The sequence below is a fragment of the Lutjanus erythropterus genome, chromosome 15 (assembly GCF_056507025.1).
Source record: "Lutjanus erythropterus isolate fLutEry1 chromosome 15, fLutEry1.hap2, whole genome shotgun sequence".
In the NCBI taxonomy this organism is placed as follows: Eukaryota; Metazoa; Chordata; class Actinopteri; order Lutjaniformes; family Lutjanidae; genus Lutjanus; species Lutjanus erythropterus.
Window position 1 is genome coordinate 15,875,539 of NC_139331.1, and position 20,109 is coordinate 15,895,647.

A 20,109-nucleotide genomic window follows, 5' to 3' on the forward strand; every position below is an offset into this window, starting at 1 on the left:
TATCTTTCATTTTGATTTCTGTGCAGGACAGGCATGGCCTGCAAGTGTGCATCTATTTGTGTGTAAGTGCTGTCACGATACCAGAATTTTAAAAGTTGATACAGTACTAGTACAAAAAAGATAATGTCACTAAACACTGGTTTTGCTGTGAGACACATTTCAGGCAGACTGAACTGAGGTCTTGAATGAGCACTTTTCATAGTTTTGGTACTTTCATCCCTATCTAATGTAATCATTAACGGAGATTCTGTTGTTTTACTTTTTCTGTGAAAAAGTATTGAAGTATCAATCATTTCAACAACCTTAGCATATACAATATCCACTAACCTTTAGAAACACTGTAACCATAAGCAGCATAAGCAGCTGCAGATGCAGCTGCCGCACCAGCCATCGCTCCTGCCATAGCTGCTGCACTCCCTGCTGTCGATTTGCGCCCACGACCTTTCCCTCCAGACTTTGGCCCGCCTCCTGACCCTTTAGGCCGTCCCCGAGTCCGCCCAGATCTGCCTCTGCCAGGACTGATCGTGTCTGAGGCCGAAACACCTAAAGAAGGAAAAAACAAAATCCGAATTTTATTTTCTCAAACACAGACACATCACAGACAGAAGATACAGAAGTCAAGTTTATCAGGAACACACAACTCTGCAAGAGAGATGTTGTCTGGCTTGGCCTTAACCTAAACTTCAAATGGAAGTTTTCATGTAATAGTCAAGAATTATTACACATTAATCATTACTCATCTTTACCCTAAGTACAGGTTCAAGCAAAAACGGAAACACCGCTTTTATTTTCCACACTGTTTGCAGAATTAGAGCCAGTGTCTGCCTCACTGGTAATCTTCCCCGTACCTCCTCTGCCTCCACCCCCTCAATCCAACCCCCCCACCCCTGCTCTCTCCACTGGGTCTGCATTTTCTGAGGTATACAACCCCTCTCTGGTAGGGAGATGAGCCTATCGTATCACCAACACCCAGGCACAGATGAAAACCCCTCCACAAATCCCCCATTTTAGCCTCCCTTCAGGCCTTAATCTTACTCTTCCTCCCTTTTCACTCACTTGTCCAAGTTCACCAATTGCTCCAATATTCTAACCTTCAAACCTTTCATTATAACGTCATTCACACGTCGGAAAGCACCAACTTTCTCCCAGCTCACTGGGCCCTTTTAGCAGGACCTATTAATAATCTCTCTGGCAGGAGCCTCTTAGCATGGCAGCAAAAATCCCAAATGAAGCAGCACGTATTTAAGAGGGATTACCTTGTTGCAACGCATCCAAAGTACAAATACACTGTAAGCAATATGAACTATAGGCTCACTATCTATCTGGATCCCACAGTACAGAACATACTGAAACACTGCAGCCAAAGGCAAAATAAAACCCTCATAAATCTAAATCAGCTGTATAATACACATGAGGTAACAGACGACTTGTCTCAATGCACACACGCCTATAAAAACACAAGTCCTGATAGTGAGGGGAACATAACGAGCCGGACTTCTGTGTGCAGTAATGACCTTCATGTGAGTCACACTGTTCTCACATGATAATTCTGTCTCAAGGTTACGCCTTATTTGGCACATTTAGAGCGTTTAGAGTGAAGGGCAACTGCATAGGTTGCATGTACCAGGATCATCCGAAATTAGGAAACCGCTAAATATGAACATTTTGACAGTGTATGCCATACTACTTGTAATAGAGTATAAAAACAATGAAGGAATGTCCCTATAGGAGGTGACTGTTTTGTGTACTCATTTTATTTCCAATATTCTACACTTTACGGTTGAATTGAGGTTTTTAAAGCTCCATACTGATTTGGATATTTTGGATTTCATCTGCTAATTAAAATCTTTATGACTAATATATTCAAATTCAGTGGTGGAAGAAGTATTCAGACACTTTACTTAAAGTTAGGGCTGCAACTAACTATTATTAAAATAGTCGATTAATTGGTGAATTACTTTCTTGATTAACAGTTTGTTTTAAAATGTCTGAAATGGTTAAAAATGTCAATTAGTGTTTCCCAAGGCCTAAGATGATATTCTCAAATGTATTGTTTTACTCACAGCCCAAAGATATTCAGTTTACTGTCATAGAGGAGTAAAGACACAAAAAATATTCAGTTCAAGGAACTGAAATAAGAGAATTTTGACTTTTTTTTTCTTAAATTATTCGATATACAACTATTATCGATATAGTTGGCAATTAATAATTGATTAATAAAAACTTAACTGATTAATCTTTGCAGCTCTACTTTAAGACATATTATAGATTGCTATTGAGGAGCTTCATAAAACATGATAAGAAGATTCCATTTTAGGTTTTACAGCCTGAACTGGCTTTAGTAAAATCAGGACATTTCATTGTACACTCAAATCGTTCCAGTACGATCCTGAAATACAGTAACGGCAGCTATACAGTATATTGATCCACCCGCTCAAACATCAAGGTCAGGGGTCAGCCAAAACATATTTGCTCTCTCACCATTCATGTTGTCGGAGACCGACCCAGACACAGAGGAGGGGGAGTTGGTGGCACGAGACTGCGGTGCAGAGGACACCGGATCGTCCACGATGACCAGCATGTCGCTGCTGCTCTCGTCTGCGTCGGCATCGGGGGGCAACGAGCCGGGCTGGAGCTCGCTGCTCAGGGAGATCTGGCCGTGCACAGGAGCACACACAGACATACACACAGGCTGGGGGTCAGAACCACAGGGAACAAGGGAACCAGGCCGGTGCGGCAAAGGGAAACGATAGAGGAACGATGCAAGGAGCAATGAGGAGAAGCACAGGAGCAAAGGACAGATATATAATGTAGGAAATAAGGAAAGTAAAAAAGGGAGAAAGGAATTAAGAAACAGAATGAAAGAAAAAGTAACATATGGAACAAATGAATCAATAACCATAAAAGGATTAAATATTAAGAGGAGACAGTCATGGATTCATGCCAAAGTGACCCAATGGAGCAGCCATTACCCTCCTCTGTAACATTAATCAAATAAACAGTATTTCCCTCCAATGGTTTTCCCCTGGATTCCCTCACCTCACTAAAGGGACTGGGCATGGCTGAGTCCATCTCAACGCTGATGAAGGAGTCCTCTCCGTCTGCAGACAGGTTGGAGTTGTCGGCTGAGGGCGCGTGAGAAATGACCAGGTTCACCTCCTTTTTCCTCTTGTTCTCCGATTCCTCGTTCTTCTTCTGCAGGAGAGAAACAGAAGAAAAGGAACAGGATAGGGTGAGGGGACAGGTTAGGTTTGTTATTTATCATTCCATTTCCATGGTAGCTAAATTTCACATATTTTAGTCTCATCTCCGAGGCCTAAGCACATCTATGCCGAGATTTCAGCTGGTTGGTCTGTCTGTCCAACACTCTTTCCAGAGCAAGATAACTCAACAAGTACATGCCAGATTGCTTTGAAATTTGGTCTGGATATGGCCTCAAGAGGTTGACATCTAATGATTTTGGTGATGCTCTGACCTCTCATTTAGCACTACTTCAATCCAGGACAAGATATCTCAAACAAAAGGTTGGGTTGCCATGACATTTGCCTTTGATACTAAATGTGCCAAGAGACCAAATCTAAATGCATGGCTCCTTTAAAGTCCACCTCTAGATATGTTTTAAACAATATAAAATACTCTACAAGAAGTAATAAAGTGTGTCTGATATGCTTTTTTGTAAAATAAGTTAAAACGGCTGACATTTAGCTCTACAATTTGCCTTCTTTTAGTTTTCAAGAATTCATGAATATACAAACAGTCCCCACCCTCTCCACACACCTCGCACATAGCTGATGAATGTTTTCCCAGCATTTGGCTGATGGCTGGTCATAATTTTGTTTGTAATAAGTACTAGCAAGGTGCTCATGCAGCCTCTGTGAGCTGCTCCCTTGTCTCCATTACCTAATTTCTACCCCTTTCACCTCTTTATTTTCATATTTTATAATTCATATAAATTCTTTTCTGAGTTTTTTATTCTACTAATTCCTTCTCTATGCCCTATCAGCCATACAACTGCACACAGATGACTGCTCATGTCTGAGGTTCCTGCCATTTCAAATTGTACTGTACCTTCTCGGCGTACTTCTCCCTTTTCCTCTTGCGCTCTTTCACCTTGCTGCTCTCCTCCTGCTGCCTCTTCTCCTCCTGTCTCTGGCGCACTGCAGGAGAAGACACAATGTAAGTTTTTTTTTTTTCATTCCCTCATTATGGTTATAATAAAGAAAAGCGAATAAAATCACGACAAAGATGTATAAGAACACTCACATTTCTTCTCCAGCTCGTCATCGTCCAGGAGCAGGCTGACCACCTCTTTGGGTTTCAGTGTGTCTGGTTTGAAGTTTCCCCCAGAGATCACCACCCTTTGGATCTTATAACACGTAAACAATAAAGCATTATTCAACTCTGTAAATAATTCATATTTGCAGGATGACTGAAATTAGAGGCTTTTAAAAGCTCTTAAATTGAATCTGTTTCCCCATTTTTCATATTATGTGCATTGTATGAGTAAGTATGTGTGTGTTTCAGACCTCGCTCTTCTCCTTGGCCCGCTGCAGGATCCTCTCCTCGATGGTTCCCTGACAGATGAGGCGATACACAGTGACCTGCTTGGTCTGACCCAGCCTGTGAGCTCTGTCCATGGCCTGCTGGTCCACTGTGGGGTTCCAGTCGCTGTCATAGAAGATGACCTGGACAGAAACAAAATAAGATCTTAACTTCATTTTTCTACAGCTACAAAGATGTCAAGATCTACATTGGTCAGGTTTCTAATCCTGCTGTATTGTTGTGTGATGAAAGTATGCAAACTCTCCCTTCTCTGTCATTTTTGGGATGTGCTATCCCTCTTAACATGACAGATGTCCTGTGTTAACAGTCACTTCAAACTGACTGTCACGAAAGCTAATCCCTCTTGAATGGGGCTATAGAATAGAGACACAAAGGGAGCTTATGCTGAGAGATGTTGACAAACAAAGAGAGATCATAATTTATACATGCATGTTCACCCCTCCCGCTTCAGTACACGTGCATCCATATCTATTGTCACAATGCCAATATTATTTATGTTGAAAAACCAGCCATTCCAAACTATCTTGACCAGAGGTTCCCAAACCTTTTCAGCTTGAGACACAAAAGAGAAATTTGGCATCTCACAAGGACCCAAACCTACATAATGAATTGCCATGAAATCTACATTTATGAACTGATAGACTATTCAACTAACCATGAACTTAAATGACGTGTTTATTTCATTACAGTTATACCATCACAGGAAAAATCTGATTTGCTGTGTGTAATGTTACATTTTTTTCACCACCTCATAATGAATTTGCACTGTCCATTGAAATGGTAGAGGGCTTTTAATTTGAAACCAATTCAGGAAGTCTTGAGTTTGTATTACCAGCGTAATGAAGTATCACCTTATCAGATGACTTTTTGATCATGTTTGTGATGTATCTATTCATATCACAGTGGTTCTGTAATTAACGCATCATTTTTGTGATGGCTTATATTTTTAATCTAATTAGTTATATGGCTGATACATTTCTTCCCCAGCTGTACTTCACAACGGTAACAAGTTTACAAGTTCTTGCTCCTGTGTTAACTGTTATCCAAGGGTTGATGTCACCAAGAGTCGTCTTCTGTCTTTTGAGTCCCTACATTAAGTTTGGGACATGCTGGTCAAGACTCTCTTCTAAGACAGAACACATGGCAGATACTGTACACTGCGTTGACTTTCACTGTGTTTAGGAAATATTCGTGCTGTTGACGCTTCGACATTGTATCAGTGAAGAGATTTTCCCTCAGAGACTCACAGTGTCAGCAGCGGTCAGGTTAATGCCGAGCCCTCCAGCCCTCGTACTCAGCAGAAAGACAAAGATATCCGTCCTGCGGAGGGCATTGGGGGAGGAGTGGGAGAGGAGTGGGACAGAGAGGGAGGTAGGGGCACATGAAATCGAAACATATCAATTACAACTGTACAGCACAAATATCCATATATAGTGTCATGGCACAAAATTAAGTTACAATGTAAGGTTAGAACCTTTATCAAAAATGCCCACAGAAACTTAAAGCCTGACAGGAAAACTGGGCATAATTTACAATGACACAGTTCACTATAGCTAGTTAAAACTTTAAGAGAAGAGCTACATGGGAAATGTACTTGATACCGATGGTAGAGTGCTGCAAAATAAACCACAAACTCTCCTCCCTCACCTACAACTAGAAGTAGAGTAACAGCGGCGCCTCAGAGCTGCACACTAATGTAAACCAGAGCATGTGGAGGAAATATACACACACATTTGGACACACGTAAGTCTAAACTGTTCACTGATTGCTGCAGTCTATTAAAAGGCAGATTTACGGTTAGTTATTGGCAAAAGAAAAGGGGGGTTTTTGGTTTCATGCACATACCCACACACATACACACGCTGCATATCGCATCTATCTGTACCCACCGGCTCTGGAAGTCAGCCACCATGTCTCTGCGCTCAGAAATCTTAGAGGATCCATCCAGGCGCATGTAGGTATGCTTACGGTAAACCATGTACTCCTGGAGAGACGAGATGATGAAGAAAACTGATGAGATAATTATGTTCATCGTCTCCAAAAATCCAAATATTAGAAAATGTTTGCTATTGCAATGTGGTCATATACAATGGGTTGGTTGGAAGTTGGTTCAGATTCACTGAAGTCACACAATAGCACACACAAACTTAACAGTTGAGACAGCAGTAAACCAGCAAGCCCTGTGTTCTACAAAGTAAAATGACTGACTTTGTCTACAGTGTGTGGTTGGTTTGGAGAGAGCGCTATTTGGGTTATATAACAGCAGTTTCATGTCAGACATGGATGGTAAAGAAGTGAAAATACTGGTGGACATTAAGTGGCTAAAATACATTTTGTTGCTGACCCTGTCCATAGCAGTACATTTGCTTAGCTTCCATGCTGGTGCCGCTCACCGCTTCTCCAAGTTGACTGCATCTACTGTAATTAATACATTGACTATGAATGAATACTTCATAATCCCCCATCAAATAATCCAAACTACCCCTTTAATGAAACAAACTGGATCCAGTCCTGCATGGAATTCATTAATGAGGTTTTTAAATTCATGAAGTTGTGCTACTTAACCTTCCTGGATCACCTTTACTGCCGATTCTGAAATCAATAAACTTGCAGACTATATTAACTTGAGAAACTGGAATCTGGAACTATTTTTACTGAATTTAACAAGTTTTTAAATATGCAGTGCTATTTAAGTTTTTCCTCTGAGGAGCTGATAAGCCCTGCAGGTCTACTAGTTAAGTTCCAAGGATGAAGTAATACTGATTTTTAATGTAAGATTTTCTGTGTGACAGCAACTTTGTGTCCAAAATATCAAAATCCCACATTTCTTATGCACATTTGCTGGAGTTAAAACCTCAATCCCAGACCAGAGAGACATTGAGAAATGCAGAATTTGATATTCTATCCCCCCAAATGTCTGCTAAGCTGCTGTATACTAAGTGTGGGGGTGTTAGGTCTGATGGGAGGGCTTCTTGAGTGCAACAGCAGTGATGAGGTGACATGTTGATCTCTTTAAGCATTGCCCTGAACCCTTGACCCACTCACCCAAACATGTCAGTGCCCCCCAACCACCAAACCAGTCACAATTACTGGCACACATCATAGCTCACCTCACACAATCATTACCAATGATAGCAATGATTTGACACTATGTTTTCTGTGACCCCCACATCCAAACCTCTTGTCATGACACTCGGGGCCTCTTGCCCTCCTCTCTCTGTGCTTCTGGCTCTGTTCCCAACCGCCCCATCTGCTCTGAGTGAACACTACATTAGGGACCATTAGCTCGGCGCTCGCCAAACTGCTGCTGACCTTGTTGAATTGGGGTTTGATAGCTTGCCAGCAGGATGTTGCAGATATTGTTGCTCTTGCTGAAAGCCTTACTCAGCTTTCCTAATCTTAAAGATTCATCTATGTCGAGTAAATTTTCAGAAAAAAAAGTTGCAGAAGATCACCTGAGATTGCTCAGACTTGGTCATCATCTGTTAAGCCCATTTTACACTGGACAAAAAAAACACACACTAACATCTGGCTTTTTTCTTCAGTGGGCATGGCTGCAATTGGCATTCAGTCTGAAATGACTGCAGTAGTGAAAGCTCTGACGGGCAGTGATGGAAACTTGACACCCGGGTGGACACGCTAACTTTTGCCCCCTTTCAGCTGAGGCAACGAAAGCCTGTTGCCTCCATCAGTAATTTCTGCATCTCTTTTGCTCCTTTTATATACACATGCTGCTTGATTTATTCGGATTGACTTGGTGCATCAGCCCATTGCAACAGAGTTTGCACCCACTTGAATGTGTGTACTTACTGATGACATTCTTGTCTTTAACTGAGTGCCTATAAAATGGTGAATCAAAATTTTATTTAATAAATTCTTCATAATAAAAGTACACCCCCACTTATTTTGTTATCTAAAACCTTTTATTATGAAAGAGCAGGAAAACGTTGGGGATCAGGTTCTCATCAGCAGTTACTGAACGACTCCTATCTGTCTGAAACCAAACTTGAAACAGTAAACACAAGCAAAAACAAAAAGTAAGCTTTCTCTTTCTATCTGCGCATACATGAGTTGAGTCACAGCTTCTGGTGGACATCAGAAAAAAACAGGAAGCCAAATTCATCTACTGGCAAAGGGAAAAGGATTAATCACTTTTTTCTAGAGGGCTTAGGCATGTTAAAAAAAACCCTGCATATACGTGCTAATTTTGGTGTAAAAACAGTATTACAATCTTTGCAGCCTTCTACTGCCATGTTTTCATCCAGGAGTGCTGCCACTCTGAAACCTATACCCTAACAGCTGGCAACTTTCACCCGTTTTGTTCAAGCTGGTGTTAAATCATATGTGACACCACTATGTTTGTGCACATTTTCATAGATTTTGTAATGTGTTCCACTGCAAATGTTATAAATCAAAGTGTTGGTTCAGGTCAACCTGATGGGATGAAATGTTAATCTTGGTCATTTAACTGTCAGCAGGGTTATATTTAGTAAAAACAAATCTTTATGGATGTGATATCTGACACAAACAAACTTGAAATGATGTATGGAAGGAGAGAGGAATGGGAGAAAAGACATTTATGTAAAAGCATGATGAAATTTCCTCTTTCCAGTCTAATATTTCTGTCTCAGGTCAAATTGGATTCTTACTTTGAAGCTTCAGCATTGGCATAAAACCACCTCTTACAAAAAGCAATGAGTTGTGGCCAGGTTCTTCGAAACTTCACAAACAATAATGAGTCCCCAAAGCCCTAAGTACACAGTCACATTGTGTATTTATTACAGTTCTTGGGTTGGAAACACAGTGTGCATGGTCACAGTCCATTACCGACCCAACAACTGCAAAAATACTACTTGAAAGAGCATGACGTAGTGGTGTTAAAAATACATTTTAGCCAGCCAGGAGTGTAACTTGCCAACCTTGAAACACAAGTCTTCATTAGGGCTGAGTTGTAATTCACACCAGTATGTCATAACTGCTTTCATTGCCACAATACATACTGTACAGTACCAAGATCTTCTAACCGCCAGGAGAAGCTATCAAAACTTATTAGAGTGGTACAGTTAATTTAAAGGGGAACTCCACTGATTTGATACCTAACAGGTCTTGGGGAGTTCAGCGGTATAAGCAGGAAGTAGCCCCAAGTTTGATTAATTGTAGAGCTGAAACGATTAATTGATTAGTTTACAATTATACAATTAAGCTATTTTGAGTTGATTCGTTGGTTTCAATAAATTATTAAGAAAATTCTCTAACATTCTCTGTGAATATTGGCTGTTTTTCTTTTAGGGCCAGGGCGATTCATATGTCATATGTCAATGTGCATATTGTGCATAGGGGCGGAGGAAATACTTGATTCTTAGATCCATCATGATGCAGATGTGGAAGATTCTGAATTGATTCATGAATGCCAATAATCGATTTACTAAATGTCAATTAACATGAAGTTGATGGAGTGAAAAATACCTGCTCTGTACCTGCTCTGCATGTTGGAAAGCGAGGTCTTTCCTCAGAACTTACGGTGCAGCAGAGATGCTGCTCTCCACTGCTGGTAACATAATGTAAATAACACCACACACAGCGCAAAACTCCACTTCCCCCTCATTATTTATTGTCAAACATGCAGGGGACGGTAGGAGTCTTTTAAAATCATTAATTCATTAATTAATGCAGTTAACTTTTTTTAATAAAAAGGCTGCAGACCATGTAGTTGCCAGTTATGTTTCATTTTGTATTTCAGGGAAACTGGAGCAAGAGACTGAAAACTGTGCCCCCCTTTTCGATTAATTCAGTCAAAATGGATTCTGAATCAAACAAAAAGACAAGCACTGAGTGATCTGTCCTCCAGCAGCAGCAGGTGCGTGATGTCATATCAGTATAACAGGCTTCTGGGCCACTCACATCTAAGACCAGTGTCAGAGTTCAGACTTTCACATGAATGTGGACTGTGTCAGAAGCTTGCAAACTGCAGCATCATCCATCCATACACAACATTCTCAAAGTTACGGACAATAAAAGAACACTCCACTACCCACAATCCCTATATCATGGCTCTTGATTCATTGTCACATGCTAAACTTTTTCTATTGGATTTACAATCACAGTGTAGCAGAAATAATAATAAACAATAGTCAGAATGTATCATAAATGCATCATAATCAAATTAAATCCATGCTTTGTATGGCACAATTGGTCACAGTGTCCTACTATTGTGTTGGTTAATAATGAAAAAGAGGAACTGACATGCTAATATAATCAGAGCTGTGTATCTGTAATCTGTATCCTTTGTTAAAAATCTGCTGCTGATTTTCTGGCTGCTCTACCAAAGAGTCAGTGTGGGCATTCCCGCCGGCACTGTAATCTAAGCCGCAGACTCGCAGTACAGTAAAGTGCCGCCTAGGCAGCCGCAGACACAGAACTCAAGCAGGAGGGCAGTGACTTGGCGGTCCTGCTCCACTATCGGCTGCTGCCAGAGAAAGCCAACAATGTTATTTTTCTTCAGGCCACCCGGATCTCGGCGATCCATCACCCGACGACATGATGTCACCAGAAGAACCGGCAGCCGACCGGCGACGAAAACAATGACACTAATGACAGAGATTAGCATCAGCCTCTCCTTCACTCTTTCTCTTAGTCATGGTCTCATGTTCAGGAAATCAACTCCATCTGCAACTTTTTATCCCCAACCGATGAGAAAGATAATATGCTGGTGGAAAACCGAAGCCAGATTGGATGAATATATGAATTTATTTGTAGGGCTCACTTATTTGTGGGGCTCACTAATCCATTAGTGGAGGAGATGCTGCAGCAGCCATTCATTACTGTATGAGGTCACTTGTATGGTAAAAAAGGCAGTTTAATATTGCCTCAATAGACCTGGGAATCATAACTTAGCGGGATGACTACAGGTGGGACATTCACTAAGAAAGAAGATTAACACCGAGTGACTGTCCCGCATTATCTAAGCCATCACTGCTGTTTTCCTTCGGCCTTAAACACAAGCAATTCCCGCTGTTTTCCAGACACACAGGAAGACGGTCCTTAACCACCTGGGCTGGGTCCATCTGCCATCTAAAGATTTGGCTGTGGAAACAGCTCTGGACTGTGTGAATGGGGAAGGAATTCCCAATGACATCATGCCCAAGGCTTTTGGCTCCAAAGTGATGTTTGCAACAAACATGGAGGCAACAATAGAGCATTGCACCAAGGCTTTTGACACATGACCGCAGGCAAAATTGGTCTGCACTGTTGTTTTCCTATGGAGAACACTGACGCAGACTTTACAAATCATTTGAACTTCAACCCTTGATTGCGCCTGACATGCAAACAGATTACAGCTAGCCAAGAAGCTTTAACTCAGAGGAAGTGATGCATTGGTTTTCTTCAGCGTGATTTTAACAGCCCTTGTTCATCAATTACCTAAACAATATGATGATGTATCGGTGTTGACTCTGTGCTCATTAAAGCACTTATCTTGTGTAGATAAAGGCAATCAAACTCACCCTGGCTTTTCTCTTTTCTGGCTTTGTGTAATCTTTACTTCTGTACTCCTATCAGAGTTTATGCTAGACTTTGGCGGACATGTTTGAAACAGCTATATAATAGCAGAGGTGTAGTGCTATTTGTTTTAGTGCCAGAGCCCACCCATGACACATAAATGCTTAAATTATAGCTTGTTTCAGGTCATTTAAGCACAGTACATACAAGATTTGAAATGAAAATCAATTTCACAACAAACCATGATTACTATTACGGTTTTGTTTTAGCTATAGTGATAATTGCATTTGATTACTAAGCTTTGAAAAATGTACAGTAAATACTGTCCAGCATCAACCAAAGTTAGCATCATTTCTCTGTCTCTTCCTCATCTGGACATATAGAGGATGTGACCATAAATAACAAAAGGTCAAAACATACCAATCAATGTCATTCTTGCAAGTAACTGTTTAAGTCAGCTCTGTGCACAGCACTTCACTGTGATTTTTTTAAAAATGCTATTTTAATTTTGGATATTCACAGTGGTTTATTTGGTATATTTCACACCAGACATTTTGCCTGTTTATATTCATCTGCCGAACAGCTACACGATACTGAAAAAAAACTGGCACATGCTGGCGAATGTAAACCCCGTGTTGCATCTCTTCTCCCCCTTCTGCTTCCTCTGACTACTTTTGTGTTCAATTTTTTTGCAGAATTTCTTTCTGTTGTAACCCATAGGCCCCTGCCACTCCCATCTCCCCCTCTCCCCTCCACCTCTCCTCTCTTCTTGCTCCTTCCAGTCATCCCTCCCATCTGGCTGCCTCCCCTGCAGATGAGACCCCGCTAATTAGCCTTGACCTGTTAATTAGCCGTCTAATGAGTGCACTAACGAGGGACAGGCAGGCTGATTAGAGCTACTGGAGCTCAATATCTCACCAGTGGAAATGGTCGAGTTAAACAACTGTCTTCGAACAACACAGAAATATGAAGATGACACACTGAAGGTGTGTCGTAAGAGAACAAGATTATTCTTGGTGGCTGTTACACGTATCTGTGTCAGTGTGTGCATATGTGTGTCTTATGCGATGGTTCAAAAGTCTTCAATTGGGACACAATTATTTTTTAATTAATTAATTTCGGTAGAGCAAACTATTAGGAAACACAACATAATCACTGTCCTGTGTGTGTGTGTGTGTGTGTGTGTGTGTGTGTGTGTGTGTGTGTGTGTGTGTGTGTACCTCCAGCAGGTCTATCATGCGAGTCATTTGGGAGTAGATGAGAACTCTGTGTCCCTGGGCCTTTAGCCGACTCAACAGGATATCCAAGGTGTGGAGTTTGCCACTTTCCGTGATCAGGCTCTCCTTGTCTACGAGAAAATTTAAAATCAGATTTTTAATGAGCACAGAGAAACTTTCCACATGAACGTGGCAGCAGATGAACGTGAAAACATTTTTCTAATGTCACACTGCACATACATCATTCTGTACAGTGAAGCTCAAACATTCAACTGTAGGAACAAGAAGAAAAACATATTTTTGAGTGAAGGGGGACTTTGAAAATGCCTTTTTGGTAAGGGTCATTTACAAAACATGAAAAAAACTTATATATATATATTTATACATATATATGGCTTATCAGTTCAGAATGGACTCTCTCATCAGAATTACAATCAGAAATAACTTAATGAGTCCTGGGGGGAACGAAAGAATTATGAGAAAATAGAAATATAGAAATAGAAATAATAAGTACGTAAAAGTGTAAGTAAACAAAGCTGAAAAATGTTTCTATATTCTCATGCAAAGAAATCAACAATCATAGCTTGTCATGTCACTCTTTTCCCTTATTGCAAAGATTTAGTATGTTAAAATAATATCATAACGTAATACATCTGCTGACTGGCAGAACATAGAAAAGCAGCCCAATCAATTCAGAGGTTATTAACACTCCCATAATCAATACAAGCCTTCCATAAGGCTGCATTCTCGAGGATAAAGAGCCTTTCACCAGAGCGGATCAGCCCAGGGATCAATCCTCCTAAATCTGTCCCTGATCGAGTGATTGTTTAAATAAAGCATGTGCCCTTATTGACTGGACGTGCTGATGAGAGCAGAGAGAGTGAGAAAGAGCCAGAAAGAAAGAGAAATGGTGAGAAAAATTGATTTACACTCCACTTCACACAATGGCACAAAAGACGAACAAATAGGTCCGGCAGTTGGTCTTGGTCACGTTGCTGCCAACGCCACATCAGGCGTTGTTCAGCCATCGAATGATTGACCACAGACAGCAAAATGGGGAGCAACGTGACCTAGGGTCTGCTGCTGAAGTGGTTCCCTCCACGTCCAGCTGATGAGGAATTAACGTCATCTGGCACAATGGCAGAATGAGAGAAGGGCCGGGGCTGCCATCGACCCACTGACAGGGACACTATGGTGTTTGACCAAGGGGTCGCGACCCTGAGTGGGGAGAACCTAAAGGCCAGGTCCAGGGTCAGGTGACAGGGTCGGGCCAGGGTTACAAGAGAGTCCCTGTGGGAGAGTCGGGCTCGGCCATCTCATACTCGAGTTGGGACACTTGTTCCCAGCCTCTTCTGTACAGTGAAAACCTGGACTTACAAATATTTCCAAGTCTTATTTCCTTGCTTTGTCAATGACATGTAAGCAACTGCATTTAAATCACATGCAATCAATCCAAAACACAAGTTCAGAAACCTTTGTATGATTTAGGTATGAATCAGGGCTAATATTATTTTCATTACAGATTAAGCTGTCAATTATTTTCTTGATATCGATGAATCGATTTGTTGTTTGGTCAACAAAATCACCAAAAAATTGTGAAAAATATTGCTCAGTGTTTCCCAAAGCCCAAGGTAATGTCCTCAAATGTGTTTTGTCCACGACCTAAATATCTTTAGTTTAATGTCATAAAGGACAAAAGAATACAGGAAACATTCCCATTTGAGAAGTTGAAATGTGCACATTTGCACATTAAAACAATAAATTGATTAACAAAACAGTTGGAGTTTAATTTCAGAGTTGACAACTACCCAAAACCAAAACTGGTGATCAACTAATCTTTGCAGCTCTAGTATGCTCAATGATTCAACATGAGTCACAAAACCAACTGGATCTTTCTCTTCCTTAACTGGTAGCATTCTATGCTAATGTGTACTCGAGCTGAACTCTGACCCGTGACCCTTTAGTATAACCCCCAAACAAGGTCAGGCCCTGTAGAGGTGTTAAAGAGGAACTAATAGAACAGATGAACAGGGGAAACACTCTGGGTGGGTATTGGACAGCTCACCTACAGGTCACTGTGGAGTGGTGTCAGCCTGTCAAACACATTTGGCCATGATGGTCTTAGAGATCCTGAGTAAGTGTTGATAGGATGAGATCTGAATCCAAGTTATTTCTAGATGTTTTTATGTTAATGTTTGGGTTTCTTCCAGACAGCTGTTGCATTGCAGGCTACATTCTTCTCATAACTGTTGTCAATCCTTGTTATACTGTTTTACGCCAACATTAGCAAGTATACACAGTATTTTAAATGCAGCTAAATCTGATAAAATATGTAACTGACTCCTTTCCTATTGCCGGCAGACAACTTTGCCACTGTTTTTTTCTTCTGATATGTGCTGGAAAGCTGAGACTCAACTGATGTCTGTGCAGGAGACCAGAGAGAAGGAGGTTCTTCAAAGTCTCTGTGTATTTCTGCACTTTGAAGTTTCTGTCCACTGTTCAGGTATCTACTTTTTTTTTTTTTTTTACTGTTTCATGTTCAAAAGTTAAAAGCTCTTAGATTAAAAAACAAACAAAAAGGAGGGACTTTTAATGTTAATAATTTATAAGAAATGTATTTATCCACTGTTTTACAGCCGCTTGACCACAGGAGCAAATCCCTTCTCACTGAGTCAAACCGAGTAAAGCCAAGGCAGCACATGCATATGGAAAAGGGGCAAAATAGTCCCAATCGTTTCAAACAGAGGAGATGAGCTTTCGTTGACTCCAAAAACAGGCATAAATTAGCATGTCCACCAAGGTGTCATGTTTCCATCACTAGCTGGACACACAGTTGTTTGACCGAGGAAAGAATGCCAATTGTACTCTTTCCAATTAAAGACAAAAGCCAGATGTTAGCAGTTGTTACGAGGGTTTTGTCCCGTGCAAAACAGGGTTTACATTATCCAAGTGAATAAAAATAACTGAGATGAACTGCACAAGTAAAAGAAATAGGGGGGGGAAGCCATAGAAGGATAATAAAAAAGATACTCATAGTACACAAATAGCAAAGGACTAAGACTAAGCTAAATCTGAAGCAGATCCAGCTAGCTTTAGATTTATTGTACAGTAGGCAGTTGTTGTACATTTCTGTGGTTCAATTCAATGCATACCAAGAGACCAAAGAGCACCGCAAATTTTGAGATACACAAACATTGTATCCGGCCATCAAAGGCCTATAATTGGCCTTGGCGTCGAGAAAGTGGATGAACTGAAAAGTAAAAGGAGGGGAGAGCGGGACATGTCGAAGATCAGACATGTGCAGAAAGGAAAAAGGTCCAGACAGAGAGAGGGACAGACGGAGAGTGAAGGGGGTCTGTGGTGGCTCCGGCTGCAGTGAGGCTTTATTAGCACGGTGGCGGCGGCGGTGATGTTGTGGTTGAGATGAAGACGGGGCCTCCTCACCGCAGGTGCCAGTCTAACCAGGGCCGCTGCTCAGTCAAGGGCACCAACCATCACTGCAAGCCACACTGCCAACCACCCAGATGCAAACCAGCACTTGGCAAAGATGCAAATGCTCATATATGGCAATACTGCTCAACCCCTGCCACCAATCTGTTTCTGTTTAGCAGATTACATCTAAGCCTCCAGACTCCGATGTCATGTTTGAAGATGGGTTCAAGCCCCTATCTGAGGATTTCTGTGGTCAAACAGGACTAAATGTGGTATGTATTTAAACTAATTCTTGAAGGGCATAAACTGCAAATCTGAAAATCCCATATTAAGCAGTAGGATACTATTATTTCTGTATGAAGAGACATGTCAGTCTGGGTAATCCTCTTGTTTATGACTGGATTATGAAGCAGACCATTAAAAGCAGAGCTGCTCTGCTCCTTAAGAAATCTGATATTTGATTACACTGATAGTATCTCCTACATTTTGATCTTTGTGTACCAGCTCAAGGGCAGCATCTAATCACTAGCATATTTAAATCTCAGTGACATCAAACCTACAAAGAAAAGATTGATACAAAAAATGCTAAATGATCAAAGGAAAGCAGGGAAACAGATGCCTGACAGAAATGACAAGACTGAAAAAAAAAAAAAAAAAAAAAGAAATTCCCACCCTGCCACTATCTAAACTCCCCAAAGCCCAGCGATGTGGCTTACAGAGAGAGGTGGCCGAGTTCAAAACATTTAGGGCTGCATACAGAAAATCCCTACTTCTAAATATCGCTGCCATACCCTATAAACCAAAGCCAAGTAAATGAATAATTGCGATTTGGGAGGGCTTTGGTGGTCTGTCTCGTTCCAACATAACACTTATGGCTTACATTATAAGCTACATGTGGCTGCAGTGAAATGCCTGACCATAGGTCATAAATGTGAGCAAACTATATGCAGTAATCATGCATGTAACATGAAATGTGGACGGCTTACAGGGATTAAAATGGATATATCTATATAGCTAACTCGTGTGGCGCTAGGTCTGGGCGATAAACAATAGTCCTTCACCTTCACTCGTCCAACACTTGATTCAAAACCCAAGCATTTTTCAAACCTTGAAAACAAGCGTTTTCAAGGATTTCCACCACCCTGAATTATAATATGTATCAGGAACAGACATTTCATCAATAACAAAATCGAGAATTGAAAAATTTAATAGAAAATTGTTCAATAAAATGTTCAACAGTTTTACCTAAATGCAGACTGGTATGAACATGCATAATGATTACGTCTTGGCTCATAAACTTCCTACAATACTTTTTATTATTGCTCAATCTGCATTAATCAATTAAACATTCAGTCCATAAAATGTCAAATAATGTGGAAAATGCTCATCACAATTTCCCCATGCCCAAAGTGATATTTGTAAATGACTCCTTTTGTCCAAAACCCAAAGACTTTTCATTTGCTGTCATAAATGACAAAGAAAAACAGCAAATCCTCACATTTAAGAAGCCAGAACTAGCAAATATTTGACATTTTTGCTTGAAAAATGACTGAAACAATTACTCAATAAAATCATTGGTAATTAATTTTCTAACAGTTAACTAATTATTTAATCAAATAACTGTTGCAGCTCTAATTCAAAGTAAAGTGTTGAAATTTAACCTTTATTAATAATTATCAATTTTGACAAAAATAATGTGATAACATTTTGAGCTACTGTCTATCGCCTGGCCCTATATGGCAATTTAAATGAACTGGCCTTCAAGATTCTTTCAGTTGAAATTCAATTTTGTTTTCATTGTAGCAGCAACATGTATATCATATTTAGCTGAAGGCAAAACAAAAGGATCCTCAGATCACATCATCATATTCAGGAGGACATGAGTGTCAGAATGAAAAATTTGGATTAAAATGCTCTGAAATGGACACAAAACAACTTTCTAATCATGGACTGGCAAGGACAAGGACTGTGCTGAGACCACACCCCAAAACACAAGCAAATCCCATGTGGTCTCACACCACTCTGCCGTTGCTATGGATACACATATCAAGCTTCACCACCTGCCCTGCCCCCTTTTCATAGCAGCCCCCCCCCTCCTACCCGCCTAAATCCAATCCAGTCTAACAGCGGTATTCACCCAGCCAGCCCTCCCCGTCTCCTCCTCTCCTTACCTCCTGCTGGCAGATTAAGCTTCACTCCCGTCCCTCCTCTCCTCTCCCCCTTTCTACCACATTCACTGCACCCTCCAGCTCCCTCTCCATCCTTCCCTCCTCCGATACTACACACCCTCTCTCTCCCTCCCCCTACTGTCTGTCCCCCGACGGTGTAATCCAATCCCTGTAGGGCCAGAGCCAGGGGCCTGACACGGTCCTGACCCAATTAGAGGCCTGCTGCCAGCTAATTAACCCCGGCCCAGCCCTGGTGCCTGGCGCCTGATACTCCCAAACCAACTACGGCGCTAATTTCATTAATACGCCACTACAATCTTCTGTCCTGTCCTGTCCCCTTCCCCTCTGCTGCTGCTGCTGCTGCCAAAGCCAAGAGCGGAGCCGCCCTAACCAGGGAGGGAAGCAAGCCAGATCCGATCAAAACGGAGTGGAGAGGAGGAGATAAACAGCAGTGAGATAGCAGAGTGAAAAAAAAAATTGGGAACTGATGAAAGAAGATGGATGGACGGTTATGTGAGAAAGAGAGACAGATGGGGGGCCACGGAGCAGGTCGAATCAACGATCGAACCGAGCGTCAGCCCCTCACTGTATAATGATACATTACACTGTGCAATCAATAAGTCAATGGGCAACACTTGTTCAGCACTGCTGATGATGGAAATATTAGCCTGACACTACTTTGCTGCTTCTGCACATATTGACAAAACTCGGACTTAAACTTAATTTTCTCGCAGCTGCAGCATCAGTTGAGCTAAGAGCCAGATGCCAGCAGGAGGTCTTGGAAGCTGGGAGTGAAGTGATAGACAGAAAACAGGAGAATTTAGCGCCTTGTTGGAGTTGGAGGTGAAGTCTGTATCTCCACTCTGGAGCAACGCCAAGTGACAAACACGCATTTCCAAAAGCACAAAAATGTCTCTGTGTGACTCCACTCTCCGGAAAAAAGATGATGACGAGAACCATAAAGAGTTCTTCAGCTTGTCCCCATTGGAGAACCCTTTCTGGTTCCTGTCAGAATCTTTTATAAAGGTTCCACTTCAAATTCTTTCAGAGAGTTCTGCCAAGAATCCAGCATAAACCCTTTCTACCTTGTGAGTGTGCCAAAAAGAAGAACACATTCAGGGGGTTCTCCTGAGAAGCTTTTTATATTCCAAGGTTTTATCTAGAAAACAGCAAGTGGGATTCTACCAAGAACCTTTCCACCTTCTAAGGGTGCCAACAAGAACCCACCCAGG

The 20,109-nt window shown here is 41.3% G+C and overlaps 1 protein-coding gene across 5 annotated transcripts in view; it reads right to left on the reverse strand.

Annotated features, from left to right (window-relative positions):
• The window catches only part of ino80 (INO80 complex ATPase subunit), a 50,965-nt gene that overhangs the window by 2,361 nt on the left and 28,495 nt on the right, over positions 1 to 20,109 (reverse strand). For 3 of the 5 annotated variants that reach the window (XM_084738162.1, XM_084738163.1, XM_084738161.1), the window contains exons 28-36: positions 13,281 to 13,408; positions 6,453 to 6,547; positions 5,811 to 5,883; positions 4,527 to 4,685; positions 4,264 to 4,366; positions 4,069 to 4,157; positions 3,040 to 3,195; positions 2,482 to 2,692; positions 328 to 543 (exon numbers count right to left, since the gene is read on the reverse strand). In XM_084738162.1, the coding sequence (XP_084594288.1) occupies positions 328 to 543; positions 2,482 to 2,692; positions 3,040 to 3,195; positions 4,069 to 4,157; positions 4,264 to 4,366; positions 4,527 to 4,685; positions 5,811 to 5,883; positions 6,453 to 6,547; positions 13,281 to 13,408 (1,230 nt within the window). The remainder of the gene's footprint in view (positions 1 to 327; positions 544 to 2,481; positions 2,693 to 3,039; positions 3,196 to 4,068; positions 4,158 to 4,263; positions 4,367 to 4,526; positions 4,686 to 5,810; positions 5,884 to 6,452; positions 6,548 to 13,280; positions 13,409 to 20,109) is intronic. The other 2 variants (XM_084738165.1, XM_084738164.1) reach the window with 1 other exon arrangement.